The sequence below is a fragment of the Nelumbo nucifera genome, chromosome 2, assembly GCF_055504915.1.
Source record: "Nelumbo nucifera cultivar China Antique chromosome 2, China Antique-T2T, whole genome shotgun sequence".
Lineage (NCBI taxonomy): Eukaryota > Viridiplantae > Streptophyta > Magnoliopsida > Proteales > Nelumbonaceae > Nelumbo > Nelumbo nucifera.
The window spans coordinates 102,195,526-102,217,581 of NC_142650.1; the positions used below are offsets into that span (position 1 = coordinate 102,195,526).

General features: G+C 38.9%; 2 protein-coding genes, 1 long non-coding RNA gene and 1 pseudogene across 3 annotated transcripts; 1 reads left to right on the forward strand and 3 right to left on the reverse strand.

Moving 5' to 3' along the window:
• Positions 1 to 9,669: 9,669 nt before the first annotated feature.
• On the reverse strand, positions 9,670 to 10,623 carry LOC148802632 (uncharacterized). Its single transcript, XM_088897951.1, has one exon. The coding sequence runs from the start codon at positions 10,621 to 10,623 to the stop codon at positions 9,670 to 9,672; it is 954 nt and encodes a 317-aa protein (XP_088754077.1).
• A 4,466-nt stretch (positions 10,624 to 15,089) lies between these two features.
• Positions 15,090 to 15,819, forward strand: LOC148802633 (uncharacterized). The gene is made up of 2 exons (XM_088897952.1): positions 15,090 to 15,185; positions 15,316 to 15,819. The coding sequence occupies exons 1-2, from the start codon at positions 15,090 to 15,092 to the stop codon at positions 15,817 to 15,819; spliced, it is 600 nt and encodes a 199-aa protein (XP_088754078.1).
• Positions 15,820 to 18,196: 2,377 nt separating this feature from the next.
• LOC104611201 (plasmodesmata-located protein 8 pseudogene) lies at positions 18,197 to 20,156 on the reverse strand (annotated as a pseudogene).
• Positions 20,157 to 20,362: 206 nt separating this feature from the next.
• LOC148802634 (uncharacterized) lies at positions 20,363 to 21,666 on the reverse strand. The gene is made up of 2 exons (XR_016083000.1): positions 21,375 to 21,666; positions 20,363 to 21,286 (listed from the first exon to the last, which is right to left on the reverse strand). It is a non-coding gene; the product is annotated as an uncharacterized LOC148802634 (long non-coding RNA).
• Between the last annotated feature and the right edge of the window lie 390 nt (positions 21,667 to 22,056).

Consider the following 22,056-nt stretch of genomic DNA (forward strand, 5'->3'; position numbering starts at 1 on the left):
TTGGCTTGTTTTCTTCATATTAGTGATAAAATAGGTTCTACATTTTAAAATTTTATTAACTTTTTATTTTTATTTCAACTTTAACAGGCCTTCTATTTTATATAAGTCTCTTGTGTAGTATGGGCACTATGCATAATAAAGGTCTCAACTCATAAAAATTATTAATCTTAATAATATTAATTAATTAATTAAAAATATATTAATATAAAGTTATCTAATAAAATAAAAATGAATAACAAAACAAAGTACAACATTAGAACATGGGTTCTATTTGCAATATATCAAACCCATATTTCAATCATAATATGGTTAAAACTATCAATTAGTATTATTAGTATTTAAATTTCTTATTTTTATTATTGTTTATTAAGTTTGGTTTTTAAGTGAAATTGAAATGTTTTTAATTTTATTGATGGGATTTTATTTAAATTTCTTATTGAGTTTGATTTTTATCAGTGTTTTTAATTTTTACTAAGTTTTGTTAATATTTACTAGTTTTAAGTGGAAGTTTAGTGGATTTTTAAATTAATTTTTTTAAATAATATTTTCTTTTGTTGTTTGATGTTTTATCATTTAACCTCAACCTATTTATATTATTTGACTTATTAATATTTTACTTTATTATATTGTATTTGTATTATCATTCTCTCTATTAGTCTATTCAAAATAAACAATGATTACTTATATTTTTAAAACAAAAGAAAATAGGGAAAATGCAAAAAAAAAGAGAGATTTTTGGACTGCAATCCCCCTCAGAAATATTTTTTGCAGCCCCCTCCTAGTCTACTAGTAGCCCCCCTATAAACCACATCCAACCCATGAATTTGGCATCAATCCATGGGCAGGGTTCAGTCCACCCCTAGGAAATCCTAGCTTCACCTAGAGGTGGACTGAAAGATAAAACAATATTCATTTCACTGCAGAGCCTAACCCCAATGCAGATTTCTGAGTTCGATGCTGAGCTATAAACATTCAAAATGTCAAAAAGCCCCACTTTATACACCAATGCTTGCTCGTGAATTGGCATCAATGCCGAGACTGTACTTTGGTCTCTAGGCCTAGAAATTCTGACTTGGGCTGAACTAAATTTTAAATTTTAAAGATGGTTAAAAAATAAAATAATATTCATTTCATTCTCTTGATTGAGTCTTGAATCTCACCATCTCTCATCTCTCTCGTTTTCTCACTTTCAACTTCAAGTTTCAAACCTTAACCTAGTTAAAGAATAAATAAAGGATAGAAAACTAAACTGATTGAGAATGATCCGATGGGGTAAAGAACCATTCGAACCTAGTGTATTTATAGATGAAGAAGTACAGTTTGAGTACAATACTTAGTTGGAGAGAGTCAGATAACATTGAACTCTATCAGATAAAGTTTATCCTATGTTTGAACTCTATCTAATAGGATTTATCTTAATCTAGATAGAGTTAGATGTATAGATGGAGATCTATCTGATGATGTGGCAGTAGGGTTATCCTCAATACGCCCCCTCAAGTGAATGGGCATTGGGAGCACATGCAGTTTGTGCATAATGGATGAAAACCGAGGAGAAGCCAACAGTTTGGTGAAGATGTTAGCTAGCTGATCCAATGATTGAACGTGGTGAAGTTGGAGAGACTTCTTGAGAAGATGACCCCGCAGGAAGTGAAAATCAACTTCCAAGCATGAAAGATCGGATGAGCAACAAGATAACATGCTTTGACATTATCATAGTAAAGTGATGGAGCTGATGGAAGTCGGATTCCGAGATCCTTTAAGAGAGATTGCAACCAAATTAATTCGGTAGCAATAATTGCAAGAGACCTGAACTCTGCTTCTGTACTTGATCTAGCAATTTTCTGCTGCTTTTTAGCACTCCAGCTCACTAGATGAGAACCAAGATAAGCATAGTAGCTACTAGAGGACCGACAGTCATTAGGGCACCCAGCCCAATCAACATCGAAGAAAGCCATTAAACTGGAAGTGGACTGAGAGGAAAAGAATAAAGTGTGATCTAGGGTATACTTGAGATACCAAAGAATACGCTTAACTGCCACCCAATGTTCATCTGTGGGATTATGTAAGAACTGACAAGCCTTGTTAACTACAAAATTGATGTCAGGGTGAGTGAGAGTGAGATACTGCAACCCTCCCACAATACTCCTGTACTAAGACAGGTTAGAGAGAGGTGACCCATGAAGTGTAGAAAGTTTAACACTCACCGCCATAGGAGTAGAGAGAGTGTTTCGCACCATCAAGACCAGCACGATGAAAAAGATCAATAACATACCGGTGTTGATAGAGATAAAGTTCAGTGTGATCCCTATGAGCTTCAATACCCAAAAAATAGTGTAGGTCACCAAGGTCCTTGAGTTGAAACATTTGACTTAGTTTGGTAATCACAGATTTGATAATATCCGAGGAAGTGTCGGTGAGTATAACATCATCCACATACAATAACAAGTATATACGGTGAGCACCATGAAAATAAATAAAAGAGAGGGATCACATCTAGAAGTACGAAGTCCCAGTTCAACTTCAACAATCTTAGAGCTAAGGCATGAGAACCAAGCTCGAGGAGCCTATCGATGCCCACAGAGGGCTTTGGATAACTTACACACATGATTGGGCCGATCTGCATCCTCAAAGCCCTCAGGCTGTTGCATATAAATGTTCTCAGTGACAAGACCATTGAGAAAGGCATTATCGAAGTCTAGTTTTCGAATAACCCACTGATGGAGAACTACAAGGGAGAGGATAGTACGAATGGTGGTGGTTTAACAATTGGGCTAAAAGTGTCAGAAAAATCCACGCCCAGGATTTGCGTAAAACCCTGAACAATAAGCCGAACTTTATAGTGATCTACAGATCTATTGGGTTTCTGTTTGATCTTATACACCCATTTAGAACTGACCACATTCATCGGAGAAAGATATGGAACGAGATCCCAAGTCTTGTTCTGAACAAGAGCTTGAAACTCTTTGGACATCACATCACACCAATGATGATGTTTAGAGGCTTGGGAATAAGTTATGGGTTCATATTCAGTAGCAGCAACAAAAGCAATATAGCAAAGGGGAAGATGGTATCGAGTAGCCAGAGAGGCTTCAGAGCGCATGGACCTGGTAACCATAGTATGAGTGCGTCAAACTGGAGCAGAAGCAGGTTGTGTGGAGTCCAACAGATCCTGAACCAACCAAGTCCGAGGTCGGGTGTGGGGAAGTTCATCTGAAGTAGAAGTAAGGCCAACACTTTCAACCACATTATTATTGCTGGTATCTGATCTGGATACGTCAGTCCCGGAAGGCATCTAAGATGACGTCGGAGCTGCAGGAATAGATTCTGGAGATGATATCGGTGGTGGCAACCCAAGAAACAATTCTTCATAAAAAATAACATGGCGACAAATGTAGAGTCGACCTGCCTTGATATCATAGCAGTGATAACTCTTGTGAGAGGAGTTGTACCCCAAAAACATGCAGAGAGAGGATTTGTACTCCACTTTATGTCTATTGTACGGTCATAAGAAAGGATAACATGCATAGCCAAAGGTGCGAAGCAGAGAATAATCTAGTGTGTGTTGAAACATAATTTCATATGGTGACTTGCCTTGAAGAGTCAGAGAAGGGATGCGGTTAATCAAGAAAACCGCAGTTTCAACTGCACTAGACCAAAATTTTGGGAAAGAAAGGCGGCGGCCAGTAAGGTGAGTGTGGCTGAGAGTCAAGATATTGTGAAAGTCTCTGGTATTCCCCTCCCCAATCAGATTGTACATATTTAAATTTTTTATCAAATAAAAGTTCAATATGCCGTTTAAATTTGAGAAAAATATCAAATACATCAGATTTTCGTCACATAGGGAAAATCCAAGAAAATTTAGAAAAGGCATAAAAAATTAACACATAATATTTAAAACCACTATTTGACTCAACCAGGGCTGGCCCCAATACATCTAAATAAATCAGTTCTAAAGGATGTTTGTAAGAGGATGACGAACTAGGGAGGGGAAGACGATGGCTTTTTCCTAACTGACATTAATGACAAACTGAAAAATTAAACGAACCATTGTAGGGAAGACCAAACTGAGACAACACTTACCGAACTACCTTAATTGAAGGATGCCCAAGCCGATGATGCTAAACTCAAACTGATGTTTTCTTGCCAAGAAACGCAATACTTCTGGAGGATGAAGAAATGGATGCTGGAGTAGGAAATTGATAGAGTCCACCTTTACTAGGCTCGCGGAGTAGAACTCTACCCGTATGGTCCTTCAAGAGAAAATAAGAAGGATGAAATTCAAAGACAACATTGTTATCTTTGGTAAATTTGCTGACAGAAAGCAGATTCTTTATAATGGAGGGAACATGATAAATATCCTCAAGATAAAATTTATTGTCATTATAAGAAATAATTGAAGAACCAATATTTTTTTTATTTCTAAACTTGCGCCATTACCAACTTTCACATGGTCAGACTCTCCATAGTCTGATCGAATCTACAGATTGTCTAGAGTGGACGTGATATGGTGTGTTTCTCCAGAGTCTAGATACTAGGCCATATCAAATTGTGATGAAGAACTAGTGTGAAAAGCAATAGCTGGATCAGGAGTAGGGTTCTAAGCAAGCTGTTGATCAGGACCAAGATAGAAGATATCAAACCAACGCTTGCATTTCCAAACACCATGGCCAGGGATGTTGCATAATTGACAAATAATAGTACTCGTCCGTGACCATCATTCTGATTCCTGCGGCCGCCTCTGCCTCTTTTGCATTGTGAATTATTGCGCGACTGCTAGGAGTGCTATGAGTTATTTTTATTGCTTGAAACAAAATTGGCAAAAGCTCCATCGTCAAATTTAACATAATGATTTTCCTTGAGCCAAGATCCATGATTGAGTAATTAGCCAATAACATTAGCAATTCGTTGTCTATCAAAATCAGGTCTATTAGCAATAGCAGTAATAATTGACTCATATTCAAATCCGAGTCTGCTCAAAATACACATAACAAGATCTTGTCAACAAATAGGTTCAAAGACAACGAAAAGGTTGTCAACAATACCTTTAGCTTTCTGTATGTATTCAGAAATAGAAAGGGTACCTTTCTTGATATTCTGGAGTTGTCTCTTCAATTGTAAAATTCTAGAGCGATAGTGGGAAGCAAATGACTCCTCCAATGCACTCCAAACTTCAGAGGATGAGGACATACCTACGACCCGAGCATGTATACTCTTAGTAAGGGATGAAACGATCCGACTGAGTACTAGTTGATCCAATTGGTACCAATGGTCGAATGCTGGGTTGATAATCTTCCTTGATGGATCCTCAGGATCATCAATTTCTTTAGGAGGGGAAGGGGTTTTTCCTTCCACTATTCCCATGAGTTTGTGAGTATGGAGAGTGGGAAGAATTTGTGCACGCCATAAGAGGTAGTTGTCATTGTTCAACTTGATTGGGAGATAGTGAGAGACATTTGGAATTGATCCTGGCATACCAGTTGTAGATGCTGGTGTCAACGACCCTAAGTTGTTGATCTCTCCTCTTGTCGAGCTGTTGAATGAAGCCATGAGAATGTGGGTCTGATACCAAGTTAAAGAATAAATAAAGGATAGAAAACTAAACTAATTGCGAATGACTCGGTGGGGTAGAGAATCATTCGAACCCTGTGCATTTATAGATGAAGAAGTACAGTTTGAGTACAACACTGGAGAGAGTCAGATAACATTGAACTCTACCAGATAAAGTTTATCTTAGGTTTGAACTCTATCCGATAAGATTTGTCTTAATCTAGATAGAGTTACATCTATAGATGGAGATCTATCTGATGGCATGGTAGTATATGATGATGTGGTAGTAGGGTTATCTTCAATAAACCCTAACCCTTCCTTTTTCGCTGCGCCCGAGCAACCACCATCACCGATTCGACATTCAAATACTGGTCACCGGCCAAGTGGCCACCACCTCTGCCTCTCATAGTCTCATCCTCTACTATGTCTCTCCTTATCGGTACCTTCGCCGCCACCCGAACAACCATCATCACCGACGACAACGTTAGTGATTTAGTGCTCGAGCACCGGTCACCGACCACTACATCTCAAGTCTCATCTCATCCTCTGTTTCTTCTCTGTAACTCAGCACATTCGCCGTGCTAAAGAATAATTGCAAGGATCGTCGTTCAAAAGAATGGTAATTCTTTGCCTTTCAATGGAGCAAACTGCCCATATATATACAAATACATCAAGAATAAAAATTAGTAAGACTAAAAATTAGCAACTTCCTAAAAGTCTATATGCACAAAATTAGCAACTTCCTGAAACTCTATCTTTCTAAATATCTTACAATATCTCTATTACTCCCCCTTAAGTTGGAGCATGTAGGCCACGTATGCCTAACTTGCGAAGAAGAAAATCAAATTGTCATCGGCCAAGTGCCTTTGTCAAAATGTCTGCTAACTGATTATAAGTTCGTACATGAGCAGTCTCAATAGTCCGGTCTTGCAAGGCATCACGAACAAAGTGACAATCAACCTCTATATGTTTGGTGCACTCATGAAACACCAGATTAGCTGCAATATAAATAGCGGAACAACTATCACAATGCAATTTCATAGGTCTGGGATGTTCCACCCCAAGGTCACGTAGAACACTCTTCAACCACTTCAGTTCACACGTCGCAGCAGCCAGGGACCTGTACTCTGCTTCTACAGATGAACGTGAGACGGTATGATGCTTTTTGGTTTTCCAGGAAATAGGAGACCGTCCAAGCATCACAAAGTACGCAGTCAAAGAGCGTTGTGTCAAAGGACAACTAGCCCAGTCGGAGTCACAATAAGCATACAGTCTGAGATCACTGTTTTTGCCCAAAATGATACCCTGGCCCGAATTCCCTTTGAGGTGTCAGACCACCCGTAGAGCTGCACCCCAATGTTCTTGTCATGGTTGTTGCATAAATTGAGCCAATATATGCACAGAATAGCAAAGCTTTGGTCGTGTTATAGTAAGATAGATTAATCTCCCGACTAGACGTCGATATTTTTCTGGGTCATCAACCAACTTCCCGTTGGCCAGTGCGAGTTGATGATTTTGTTCCATGGGCAAATGAACCGGTTTAGCTCCTAGCAATCATGTTTCTGAAATAATATCTAGTGCATACTTTCGTTGACAGAGATAGATGCCCTCATCTCCTCTGGAAACTTCAATGCCAAGAAAATACTTCAGCATCCCAAAGTCCTTCATGTGAAAGCACCGACTCAGATACTGTTTGAATTGATGTATCATCTCTCCATTGTTTCTTCCCACAACAAGATCATCCACATACACCAAAACACATAGTGTAGCTCCGTCCTTATGGTAAGTGAATAAAGAATAATCTGAGTGTGATTGAGTAAATCCATACGTCTTCAAGGTCATGCCCAATTTGGAAAACCAGTTTTTGGGTGCCTGTCGTAATCCGTATAAAGATTTGCGCAAGCGACATACCTTTCCTGAATGTGAACATGAGAAACCGGGCGGCAATCACATGTACACCTCTTCTGCCAAGTCACCATGCAAAAAAGCATTATGCACATCCATCTGATGAAGCTCCCACTTTCGTGTTGCCACTACAGCAAAAAACAACCGAACAGTCACCATCTTTGCCACTGGAGCGAAAGTCTCATTATAATCTATCCCAACCTTCTGATTGTTCCCTAAAATCACCAATCTAGCCTTGTGTCTTTCGATCGTTCCATTTGAGTTATACTTGGTCTTGTACACCCAATCGCTTGCTTCCCGGGGGGCAACGGTTCAAGAGTCCAGGTGCCATTACGCTCAAGAGCTTCAATTTCCTCCTTCATTTCTTGTCTCCAATGTGGCTCACGAATTGCTTCTGAAAAATATGTGGATCTTTCCCTGCAGTTATATCTGCCAAGAACTGTCTATGTCTCAAAGAAAAATTAGTACAAGTCACATAACATGTAATAGGATAAGACACACCTGAGGAGTGGCATGATGTGGCATGATCAGCGAGGGGGTCGTTGATGCGTTGTGCTGTGTGGCATACATAGTCCTTCAACTTCTCAGGAGGACGCCTTTCCCTACATCCTCGGCCAAGGTTTTCACCTTCACTATTACTTTCCAAGTTCACGTCTCCCTCTCTCTGTTTATTAAGAACCTCACCACTCCCCCTTGCTTCCGGAGCCAAGTCTTCTTCAGGAGTTGGTTCATCATTCGAAGTATCTGCACTATCCAGCTCACGATCATCAAAGCATTGCACATCATCATTACAAATAGATGGTTGCTTGGTCACACCGGTGCTGAGTGATTCAAAGATAGCAACCTTATAAGGAAAAATATGTTTAGAGAATACAACATCACGAGATACAAAGAACTCATTTGTATCTAAGTCATAGAGTCTCCATCCTTTCTTGCCGAAAGGGTACCCAACAAATATGCACCTTCGACTTTGAGAACCAAACTTGTCTTTGTCACGCATTTGATAATGATCATGACATAAACATCCAAAAACACAAATATGTTTGTAAGTTGGTTCCTTCCCAAACAACAATTCACAATGACTCTTTCCATCAAGTAAAGGCCTTGGAGTACAGTTAATCAGATATCCTGCAGTCAACACACATTCACCCCAAAAACTCACCGGTAAATTTGCCTGAAAACGCAAAGCGCATGCAACATTCAGGATATGGCGATGCTTGCGTTCCACCCTGCCATTTTGCTGAGGTGTCCCAACACATGATGTTTGGTGAATAATGCCATGAATATCACAATAATTACTCAAGGCTATAAATTCCAACCCATTATCACTCCTTATTACCCGAACCTTACTGTCAAATTGGGTCATTACCATGGCACAAAATTTCACAATGTTAGCACTAACTTTACTCTTTTTTGCCATCAAATAAATCCACACTGCCCGTGAGTAATCATCAATGATGGTCAAAAAGTATATAGCACCACATGAAGCATGAGTACAGTATGGTCCCCAAACATCACAATGAATCAAGGCAAAAGGTGTAGAAGCTTTATTATGGCTCAAAGGAAACACATCATGGGTTTGTTTAGCTCTTAAACGAATATCACATAACTCACTGTGTGTTTCTTGACTAGCAATTTTATTTTTAAAAGTAGGAAGTAGACTAACAACTTATTTTGAGGGGTGTCCCATTCGCCTATGCCACAGTTCATATGAGTCCATCTTCGCTAGCCTGCATGCACCAGTCCTTGCCACACAACGTCAAAGATAAACCCCATCATGCTTCTCACCCGCATCAATCACTGTCCTCGAAGTGGGGTCCTACATTACACATAATTTGTCAGAAAACGTGACTGTACATTTTAATTCATCAATAAATTAAGACAGATATCAAATTGCAACTCAAGTTGGGAACATATAAAACATGTTTTAAGATCAATCTTTTCCCAAGCTGCACTTCTCCTTCTTGCAACGCCATCATATTCTTTCCATCAGGAAGTCCAACGGCACAAGGAGGAATTTCATGCATATTCTTCAATAGCTCCAAATTCCCGATCATATTGTGAGAGCATCCCAAATCTATCAACCACATGTTCTTACCCGTCAATTTCTCTGAAGTGGATTCCTTGTGTGAATTGATCATTGCCATTAGCGTTGCCCACTGTTCATCATTAAGTCCGGGAAAACCAGCTTTATCGTTGGTCCGAACAGCCGCAATTTCATGCATATCCTTGTGTCTGGACAGCATTGGCAGCCACAGTACCAGACCCTCCTCGACCCCTTCCGGTTCCTGTGCCTCGACCTCCTCGTCCCCCACGACCACCAAAGCGACCTCCTTTGCTTGCAAACCACCAATCTGGGTAGCCTACAAGCTGAAAACATTCGAGCACCTCATGTCCAGTCTTTCCACAGTGAGAGCACATCTTCTCATCCTTGTTCGTAGCTTTGGTTCTATTTCCAGTTTGGAGAGCAAATCCAACAACCTGTCCTCGTTCTTCACGTGCTCGAGCCACCGTTTTGTGTCGTTCCTCTTGCACAATTATTGCATATATTCGATTCAATGAAGGTAAAGGATCTGTACTTAAAATATTTGACCTAACAGTGCCATAAACTGCACTGTCAAGGCCCATGAGAAATTGATGAATTTTCTCCTTTTCCCACTCCAACGCTAACTCGGTTTCCGCTCCACACTTGCATCCACTACACGTGCATTGTGGGTTCTTCACATACCCAACCAACTCCTCCCACATGGTCTTCATCTTCCCATAATATGCAGATATGGTCATGCCTTCTTGTTTGCAATTGGCCAAGTCACTCTTTAATTGGTGAATTCGCAGATCATTCCCAATGGCGAACCATTCCGGAAGATCCTCCCAAAGTTCCTTTGCCGTCTCCATATAGGAGATCGTAGACCGGAGTCTAGGTTCTATGGTATTGAATATCCATGCTACCAACATGGAATTCACACTATACAAATCTTCTAATTCGTTGGAATCATCACCAGGTTTCGTCACATTACCTTCAAGAAAAGCCAATTTCTTCTTTGCCCGAAACACGTTCTTCATGGCTTTGGCCCATTCATCATAGTTATCGCCTTTCAAGATGATAGGTGTCACGACCAAGCCGGGGTTGTCCTGCGAACCAAGATAGTAAGGAGATTTCGAATCAACCATAGTGTAAGTATGGCTCTAATACTATAAAGAATAATTGCAAGGATCGTCGTTCAAAAGAATGGTAATTCTCTGCCTTTCAATAGAGCAAACTGCCCATATATATACAAATACATCAAGAATAAAAATTAGCAACTTCTAAAAGTCTATATACACAAAATTAGCAACTTCCAGCTTCCTAAAACTCCATATGGACAAAATCTTTCTAAATATCTTACAATATCTTACGATATCTTACAACAGTCACTGTGAGAGTGAGTGTTGACCAGCATCACCGGTCACCACTGTTGTGTCAGTCGCATTAGCTGAACACACCGTCGTTGCACTTGGCCCACCTCCGGATTCAAATTAATCAAATGAAATATTCGATTTAATAATTGAAATCGAATTCAAATAGGGATTTTTGATATCCATCGAATATCAAATATTCGATTTAATAGTTGTTTTAAGGATGCTAAGACCACATATATGACTCAACACTGGTCCGCACGGGTTGGTCATTGAGCTCAAAACTACACCTCTGAGGTGATCACCACATGTAAGATGAAGATTGATGTGGATGATATTTGCTATATCACTTTCTTTGGTACTGTAATTGCACTTATTAATTGCGCAGTATCAACGATTACAGCTAATTCTTCAAATTCCAAACAAACTAGAGTACAGTTCTCTTGATAATACATGCACCTTTGAAGCAGAAAAGGAGAAAACAGTTGAATAAACGAGGGAAATTCTCAAAAAGCAGGGAATAGAATCTCATCAATTAATTCACTCAACACTCAGCAACTCAACTGTCATCCCTACTTCGTGATGATCCATCGGCTTGCTAATCGCAGCGTGAGCTTCCTCACTGCTGCTTCCCTCGATAATAGCGTTATGCTGGGAAGCGTTGCCTTTATCTATCTCAGGCTTGTTGGGTTTGGCCATGAGAACACTGTTCGTCTGAGGAGGGTCACCTTTACTTATCGGCGGTGGTGCAGCCCTGGAAAGAATATTGATTCCGGAAGGTGTGCCGGAATCTGTCTTCTTTGTCACCTGTTTGGCCTTGAGAGTAGAGTTGGTCTGAGGGGGATCGCCTCTGTCGATTGGTGGCTTCCTGGGTCTCTTCCTCCTGTCAAAACAATGGGAAAGAGAGCTGATCAGAACAAAAGACCAGTTTTAATGATTCATATTTAGAAAACTGAAGTATAGAGAATAATGAACTTACGTAAGTAGAGAGCTTTGTTGATTCGTGGTTTTCAGGTTTGGCATTTGAGGCGAGTTTCTGGCCATCACCATTGGAGCCGTGAGAGGGAGTACTCTTGTCTGCATGCACAGTGATGAAGATGATCGATCGTCTTAATTTCAAAGTCTTGCTGGGTGCTAGCTTCTCAATCAGGTAGAGTTATATATAGATGAATAATGGGTTCTTTCCTGAGTCAGTGAAACCGTGTTTGATTAATTGATTCTACTTTCAAAGTCTTGTGGGCTTGAATTACAGATTAACAGAGTCAATACAAAGGAGGAGGAAAGGTTGACTTGGCCAAACTGGGGGCAAGAGATGAATCAGTCTAGCTAATATCCTGTCAGCTTGCATATAAACTGAATCCAAAAATTCATTAAAGAGTTTTTGATTGAGTGATGTTGATCATGAATTCATGATCGATTGTTTTTGGTTAATTAATGCTAATACTTAAGCTTATCTAGACTTAGTAATTTATTAATGCCTGGTCTATTGACTTGTCCATGTCGTAAAATGACAGCTTTCTATAAGGCTCCGTTTGGTTTGTGGGAAGATTTGGGTGGGATGGAAAAAAAAATAGAATCGAATGGGAAAATGTAAAAATTTAGCTTTTAATTGTTTGGTTTTATATAGGAAAATAGTAGGAACTTTTCCATCACAAAACAGAGTTCTCAGAGGTTCAATCCACAGTGGCAGAAGGTAGAAGGGCAAACCTAGCAGCGGTGGTGGTGGTGATTACCAGCAATGGTGGCGGCAGTGGTGGTGCAGTAGCGGCAATGGTTACCAGCAACGATGATGGTTACCAGAAGGGAAGGAGAAAGTGAAGATGGTGGTGGCAGAAGGTAGAAGGGAAAACCCAGCAGCGGTGGTGGCAGTGGTGGTTTCTAGAAGGGAAGGAGAAAGTGAGAAGGTGGGGCAAAGGATGAGGATGATGAAACTCGAGTTTTCTCGAGTTTTTCCACCGAGGTCGCACTATTTTGGTGTGACCCCGATTACACAATTTTGGGATCTCACATCCTAGTTTTTTCTCATCCCATCCCCCTATTTCCCTCAAGACAAATGAGAGAAAAAGAAATATTTTTAGAATATTCCCTTTTTCTCATCCCCATCCCACAAATCAAACGGAGCCTAATGGTTGAACCTTAGCGGTCACAACGGTGGACCCTAAGCCACCAACTACTGTTAGGACAGTTTGAGAAATGCGCACAAAGAACTGGTACAAAGGAATTCGAATACAATGTCTACCCACATAACATTGCAGCCACACATGGAGAACATTTCATCCTTCTACATAGTAATATGCAGGGGAGATACCACTATCTCTAACCCAAAAGGGAGCCGATGCCTCTCTGGTTCTTCCATTGGGAGATTGAATAGTAAAAGATGCATTGAAAATGAGGGTAAAAATGGCATTAAAAAAAATACCAGCCATATCAAATGTCCTTAAACATTTTGTTTGACAGTTGGGATCTGTTTGGCACAATGCTGTAAGCATGTTAAATAAGCACCTGAAAATTTTTTTATACCTGTCCTTTAAAATACCCTCACTCCATCCTTGAAAAAGTGTTAACCCGGAATCAAATCCCGCAACCAGAGCACATTGGGAAAAAGGGGTTTAGAAAAGTTATTATTAAAAAAAGAAAAAGATTAATTAAAACCCACTTTTGACATTTATCAAAATACTTATTTAATATTTAATTATACTGTGTCTACTGGATTCGATCCCTTTGTTTGACAGACAAATGTCCTGTTTGTATCATGTGGGGCCCTTTTTTAAGGTACATAAAAATTGTTTTTGAAAGTTCAAAGTATATATAATAATTCTTGAATGTATAGAATATATAAATAATTAACACTAAAAAAATAAAGACTACAAGGAGCCGGAAGGGTGTGGACCTTCTATTTATGCTGTCTTTGTTTGACTAGTGTAGTTAAAACTCTCTCATCTAGTCATCTCTTATAACGAGAAACGGCTAAGCAAAGAGCCAAAGACCAGGTCCAGGTCCAGGTCCAACGTCCAAAGTCTGTTCACACTAGTAACCAATGTTGTAATGGGACAAAAACTGGAATGCTCCATGGGTCTCGGTTTTGCCCATTATCCGGCAGTTAACAAAATAATATTTAATATATTTATTTTTAATTTTTCTTCAAAAGGTTAATATTTACGTTCAAATGTTAACATTATAAAAATTTTAATATTAAAATTAATTTAAATTATTAATATAAAATAATATTTATAAAATGTTAATACTATAAAAAATATAATGGAACAAACTAGAAAGCCCCTCCAATCTTGAGAAGAGAGAAGTTTGAGGCCCGAAAAAGTAACCAAAGGGGAAAACGTGAGAGTGAACGACGCAATGAAAGTAGGGAATGACCCCATGAGCAGAGAGGAGCAATAGAAGTGATGTTTCACTGGACCATCATCACCGTCACCGATTGGACAAGATGCCAAGTCTGGAACAACCCCCACATGAGGTTGAGTTATCTTACCTCGGGAAGAGGAAAAGTGACGATCACTACCACCGCCATCACCATCAACAACGGCGGTTGAAGCCAGAAACAGAGTTGCCGCCATCACCACCTCTCTTACTATACTTTTCTTTTTTTCCCCTTACTCCCGCTACAACTAGACCAGAAAATAGAGTTGTTCTCCCCTTGTACAATAAGCTTCATCCAGGCCCTATTTAGCATTGATTCTTCAACTCAATCGAAGCACCCTTTATGCAAGATTCTTCATTCCGTTATGCTTAGGCTAAGCCCAATTCGACTATATACATTGGCATTGTATATTTTTATACATATTTACATACAATACAAGAAATATGATTTTTAGTGGCAGCTTTGAGGTGGCAAAAAAAGGTAATTACTGTTTCCCATTTTCTTCTCTTTCTCTTTCTCTCTCTCCCCTAAGGTTCAGAATCACAGGTCTGACCATGGTTCTCTCCCTCTCTCTCTCTCTCTCTCCCCCCTCCTGACCTAACAAGTCTAAACCATGGTTCAAAACCACCAGTCCGGGTTTCCTACTAACTCAATTCTACAATCCTCTCTATTAACCCAATAAAACAATGCCATCTATACCTAAACATGTTTTAGAATCCTAACTTGTGCAAATAATTAACAGTTGTTATTGCCCTTTTGTTAGACATCTTTTCCTAAAAAAATTATTTTTCTTGTGAACGATTTCTTTGTAGTTCCTCTCACCCTCTCTTTTTTGGTGTTATTGGAATTTGTTATATTCACTGGAATGGATGACCTCAAGCATACATTTCACTACACAACCATTGAACTAGAATCAACCACGATGAATGCACAGGAGGTGATGAGAAAAAGCGAGGAATATGTAAAGCAGTTGCTTGATCTCCTGTAGCTTGCAAGAAAGAGATGAAGCACAACATCAGTTGCAGAAACTACTTAACAATGCCTTGCCATTAGGTCCAACTGAAATCTGCACTGTTTTCCCATGTGTTTAGCCTGAGAGTCCTCATTTGCAACCAAAGACGGAAAATTCAAGTGTTACTGAGTCTGATAGTCTCTCTAAAACATTCAATCACCACTCCCATGATTCCTTCAATGATGCAATTTCATCATTTGAGCTCACAAACATGAACATTGCTGATTCAAGTAACACAGGCGTGCAACATCACCCCTTTGTACAAGGATGTAACAGGTTAATCCCCATGGATATGGTATCTGCTAGAAATAGTGTTATCGTGTCTAAAGGTTCAACAGAGGTGGATCGGGCTTCTCTAGTAATTGATAATCTGGTTAAGGGAAAGCAGCTTCCCCAAAAGGGGAGACTCTTGCATGCTGTAATAGAAGCAGGACCACTGCTTCAAACAATTATCGTGGCAGGTCCTCTACCTCAGTGGCAAAATCCTCCCCCTCTTCAGCCATTAAAGGGTGTGATCCTGAAACAATTAATCGGGCTCCAGATGCCAACCCAAATTACAATGTTCAAACTTCTTCATCGGTGAATATAACAAATTTCGGCAACACCAGAAAGGAGAGGGTGAGAGGAACTACAAAGAAATCATGCACAAGTAAAAGAATTTTTTAGGAAAAGATGTCTGACGGAAGAGCAATAACAATTATTAACTATTTGCACAAGTTAGGATTCTAAAGCATGTTTAGGTATAAATGGCATTGTTTTATTGGGTTAGTAGAGAGGATTGTAGAATTGAGTTAGTAGGAAATCCGAACTGCAAAACCACATGACAGAACTTCTCTCTCTCTCCCAAATACTAGAGAAAGATCCCATTTAGTTCTCTAGAGGCAATTGATTGGTCAAGTCAGGTTTGTTGATTTTGTGTGAAAGATCAACCCAAACCGGACCCAATTATTAAATGAAAGGAAGAAAAGATCCAAATAGATTGCCCAGGCTATTCAGTTATCATCTATACAACAGCTTAGTGTTTGAAAGTTCTCTCTCTTTCTCTCATAAGATTCAGAACCATGGTTCATGGTTCAGACCACTCCTCAACCACTCTCTCCATCCCTCACTAACCTGATTAGGTAAAACAAATTATAAACCATGGTTTTGAACCCTAAATAAACTATCTAGTTTGCTTAATTGAACCATCTTGAGAGACAAGTTACGAATTCCCATCTCACCATCTAGACCCACTCTCCTGCAACAATGTTTATTTAGCAAAACTAGTTAATGTGTTCAGACATTTAAGCATACACATGCAATAAGAGTAATCAAAGACCACTCAACTTGGGAATAATAGACATCAACAATTGTATTTGGCAGTTTGAGGTGTTGGAAGCTGCAACAGAGGTCTAACATGATGTTGACCTCTATGGGATGATGATCTACCCCTCTGGTATCATGCCCCACCTCTACATGTTGATGATCTACCCCCACCCATTGCTGTTTTGTTAGCTAACTGATAAATTAACCCATTCGACCCGTAAAAACCATCATTTAACCAGACCCAGAAAGGCCACTGGTTCCTGGTTTTTATGATCCAACCATTCGTTTTGAGTCAAGAAGTCTTACAATACTGCCCAGTAACTTTAAAATTTTTTATCTAAATTAAGAGATATGATCTAACTTCACCCACCAATGGATCATTTTCTCGATTTTGTTTGAATCAATTACTTTCAAAATCTTACTTATATATACCTTAAATCTAATAAATAAAAGGTAAAAAACAAAAATAGCCTTAACTGTTTATTAAATTTTCAAACACCGCCCCGCCCTCCTGTTCCTTGCACTTGAATCACTATTTATCCGACTCTCCTACTGCACGATCCACCTCTCTGTGACTCTTTCTCTCTTCCCTTCCGACACAAATTCTTCCTTCTCAGGATTCCAATAATACAGACAATCCACCGGTCTCTGGACGAGAATCACATCGACCACCGGTCCACCTAGCTAGTAGATGTTTACGCCAAAAATAACATTTTATTAAAAATATTACTTTTATTGATATTAGGGCACAAAAGTTGCCCTTATCTGCTATAATCCCTACATATCCACATTCCAACAGTCACTGGAGCAAAGCATGTAAAACCAAGTGCAGGTCAATCCGAGTTGATATGTCCTGTCATTTGTTGTTTCTTTTTCTGTTACATCAACTCATCGGCGAAAGCACACACATAGGGGTGCTCAGCCTTTTTTTAACCGAACCAATAATACCGATTTTTGGAAAGCTGGTAACCAAAACTAAATCGAAATCAATCGGTTAACCATCGGTTCGGTTTATCAGTTTTTCGGTTTTTTATTTTTATAATATATATTATAAAAACATATATAAATATATATAATATTATATTTTAAAAAATAAATAATATATCATATATTATAAATATATATTTATATATATATAACTCATATTTATTAATTTATAATCTATAAAAAATATTAAATATATAATATACATAAATATATATATAATATATAGAAATATATGTATATTGGTCTATTCGGTTAACCGTCGGTTTTCTAAATTAGTTAACCAAAATCGAACCTGTACCTTCGATTTTTTAAAACACCAAACCGACCGGTTCAATTAACCAATTTTTTGGTTTGGTTTTTCAGTTTTTTTTCTCACCCCAACCATCCATCACCTTCTTAGGGCTTACCAACTTATCTGTTGTATATTTTTAAGGTAAATTATAAAGATCCCCCTTGTACTTTGTTTTGCGACAAAGACCCCCTATACTATGACTGTGAGGCAAAGACCCCCTTGACCGTTAAGTCAGATAACGGAATGTGTTAAATTACCAAAATAGCTACTAAACTTCTTCTATTTTCTTTTTTTTATCCTTTTTCTTTTAAAATCTATTCAACCTATCGCTTTCCCTTTCTTCTCTTCTTTTATCCTCCCTCACCATCCTCTCTCATTATCTCCCAAGTCTCCTAAATGAAAGGACAGAAGAAATCCATTTGTCATCTTCCCTTTCTTCTCTTCTCTCTGTATTTAATCTCGTCTTTATAGCCATACTGACCACATGCTTTTTGCAGATGACGATGAACAGAGCGAGTGCAGCCAGTACTCCAACGATTATTGCCACTGTCTTTGCGATTTGGTGGAGGTATTTGTAGGCAACCATAAAAAGCAAAAGTAGTAAGTGGAATTTTTCTACAATTAAGCAAGTCTACTTGATGCCTTTCTCTCTCATCCGTTGGTTTGTTGAGGTGCGATGAGAAAGCCAAAAAAGAAAACATTTTCATCAGAGAAAAGGAAATGCAGACACATATGCGTATCTTTAAGAAACACTACTTAATTATTTCGATATTTGGATGAAAGTGGAGGAGCTAATTACTGCCTTGAACTTTATAAAAGAAAGTCAGTGGTAACCCTTCAAACATAGTTCTCTAAGCTTTTTCTCTGGAAATGGCTGCTCTTGCTGAACATATATCCTTGGTAGTTGTTACTTGGTAGTTAGACTTAGTAGCTTAAGATTGTTGAGCTATTTTAGTTCACTGCGTAGTGGATATGACCTTATTGATCATCGACTGAAGCTTAGCCGCTTCTACGTCTAGTGGTACTAATGTCTCTCTCTGTCTCTGTGAGATTTTTCTGAGATTTCTACTTAACACACTCACAAGCAAGAAAATACAAGGAAAAATGCAAAAAAAGTAATACGAAATTATGAATTGCACTTGAAGGGGAACCATAGTAGCCAGAGGCCCAGTATCGAGCATAGCACTGGGCCAAGTAGACATCGGCTACTGATGCCGACCCGCATGCATTCTTCAGCTTCCCGACGGTTTCCGAAAGACATGAAGAACAATCGGCAGAACTCAGATCCCCCAAACACTGAGCAAAACCCTCCAGACCCCAGGCTGCTAACTTGAAAACCATTTGCTCCCTGCAAATCAGCAAGAACATCGTCCCTGCGCTTAAAGAACTCAACATCATTACTAGAATCGCGACTGCATTTTTTGTATACTAGTGTCATGTCGAGTTTCCCCAAGAAGTTGGCATTGTCGTATCTTAGAAAGCACCCTTCTAACTGTAAACTAGCTGCTATTGAGTAAGGGCACACCAAACTAATCTGGCTAACGGCATTTTGGACACACCACGAACAGTCACTTGTCTTCAAATCACCTCTGCATTGGTATAGCCCATAGACCGCTGCATCCACCGGCATTGAGGTGCCATTTGCCACTGTAAAGCTGTTATAAGCAGACTGAGAGGCTGATATTGCAATGGAAGACAGTAGGGAGTTGAGGTTGGCTTCAAAGGGTGAGCTGGGTTGGTGTTTGTCTGGAGAGCAGCCCCCATAGATGAAAGTATGAGGATTACCGCCTCACGATCCCATTCCTATATCGGGATTACTGCCGCTCCCTAGATGAAAGTATGAGCAGCCGTCATGAGGTCGGAGAAGATGAACAATATTTTTCTCATCCAAAATAGTTATTACAAGGGTAGCATGGGGATTAAAAAATATTGCAATGGCCTTTCTGGACGAAAGGCTTACGGAAGAGGGTCTTTGTCTCATGGTCATAGTATAAGGGGGGTCTTTGTCGCAAAACAAAGTATAGGGGGGTCTTTGTAATTTACCCCTATTTTTATTTTCAAGCAAATCGTAAATTTGAAAGTGGAAAATGAATTTAAATCTCGAGGAGACTTGACTTCTCTCTTATTAATTACTTAGGGTCCATTTGGTTCATAGTTAGAATTGGAATTAGAATCGGAATAGGATTGGTCTATTTGATTTAGACAAAAATTGGAATCAAAATTGGGATATAAGGGAGGGGAGGGAATAACCACTCTCATGGGCATTATTTTTTTGGATTTTGAGAGGGAGAAAATTAGTCAATGAGATTTTGATTACTATTGACCAGGAAACCCATGTTAAGTGGGTAAATAATTTTCCTAGGTATGAAGAAAGTTGCCAACACTTGAATAGGACAAAAATGCCCCTTTTAATAATGGATGTATTTGTACTAAAATGATCATTGCCTTATTTACATGGAAAATAAAAGAACACGGGTAAATTCACTAACCTGATAAATCTTTCTTAGAAAACACTTACCCAGGTAAATGCCAGGTAATTAACTTAACTAAAAGTTGAAATTATGATTTTAATTCCACCCAACTAAACAGTTGAAATTATAATTCTGATTCTAGCTAGACTTCTATTGCCATGAACCAAATAGACCCTTATTACAAATGAAGAAAATGTAGTTTACTAAATAAAAAGAAAATTCTCATAAAGAGAATAATGTAGTTTACTAAATGAAGAAAATTCTCATAAAGCAAAGCTAAAAAAAAAAAAAATGCCAATCCATTTGCTATCTATTTATGTTTCTCACTTCCTTCCTGGCTGCTTCCACTGTTTCCCTTGATAGTAGTCTTCTGGGTTGTTGTTGTTTTCTTCCTGGCTACTTCCACAGCTTCACTCTTTTCATTGATAATACCTTTCTGACTTGTTGCATTCTTTTTGGGCGCCTTACTGCTTACCGAAGAAGAGTCACCTTTACTGGATGCTTTGTCGTTTCCCAACAACAACGTTCCTTGTTTGATGGTAGCATTCTGCGGCTCATCGTTACGTTTATTACTGGATGGTTTATTGTTTTCCAATAACGGCGTTCCCTGTATGGTAGCATTCTGCGGCTTATCACTCCGACCTGTTGCGTTCTTCTTGGATACCTTGATATCATCCTTCAGCTTGTTGCAATTGCCCTTGCCCATGAAAACACGTACGATTTGTCTGAGGACTGAGGATCTCTTCTACTTTTCTCCGGGTTCGCTGGTGATGGTGAATCCTTGTCCCAGGTAAGAATATAATACTACTTCTCTCCAAAGGTTTGCCGGAATATATCTTCTTCCACTCCTGATATTGGCCTTTATTGGATCGTTTTGCATGCCGCTATCTAGCTATGGTTTGCTCCTTGGGAGTAGTGCAACTTTTTTGTTGATCTGTAGGGGCCGATCACCTTTTTATCTGCTGGTGGCTTCTTAGATCTCTTATAGACGATTCCTTTAATTTGTCAAAACAATGAGAAAGCTAACTGATCGATGATCAGAACCAAAAGAAAAAAAAAAAAAACTAGATTTAATGAACTTACATAAGTAGAGCCCTTCGTTGATTCCTAGCTTTAAGATCGATTGGGCATTTGAGACGAGTTTGTGGTCACCATTTTAAACCATGAGAGGGAGGAGTCTTGGGCTTTTGGCTACACAGTGATCATCTTTCAGTGTCTTGTAGGATGCTTATATATGCCTCAATCAAGCAGATATATAAATAGATGAATGGGTTCTTCCTAATCGGTGAAACCAGGTTCGATTTGAAGAGTTGATTTAGAAAACTGGGGGCAAGACCAGTCCCAGTCGGTATAAATTAGTCCGGTGTCATGTCAACTTGCATATAAACTGAATCGAAATGACAATTTAATTTGCACTTCTTTAGAAAGCTTTTCAATTTGGTGGTTGGTGTTCCATCGTGACATCGTCATCAATTGTTTCTTGTTAATCAACACTATATTTTAAAGTTATCTACACTTCGATAATTTATTAATGGCAATGGCTGGTCCATTGACTTTTTCTGTTTTTTCATAAACGTCTGTTGACTTCTTCATGCATGCCGTCATAATGCCGCGTTTGGCCACTTTGGAGACCTGGGATTAAAATTAAAAAAAAAAAAAAAAACTATAACAACAAAATTAAACTAAATTAAAATTTTGTTGTATTGTAATTAAACTCTCCATCAGGGAATTACTGAATTAGAATTTTCTTGTTTGGCATTTGGGT

Coding starts and splice junctions, on each gene's coding strand:
- LOC148802632 (XM_088897951.1), bottom strand. CDS start 10,623: ATGGTTGATTCGAAATCTCCTTACTATCTTGGTTCGCAGGACAACCCC.
- LOC148802633 (XM_088897952.1), top strand. CDS start 15,090: ATGGATGACCTCAAGCATACATTTCACTACACAACCATTGAACTAGAA. Junction 15,186..15,315: donor TGAGAAAAAGCGAGGAATAT/GTAAAGCAGTTG, acceptor CCATGTGTTTAG/CCTGAGAGTCCTCATTTGCA.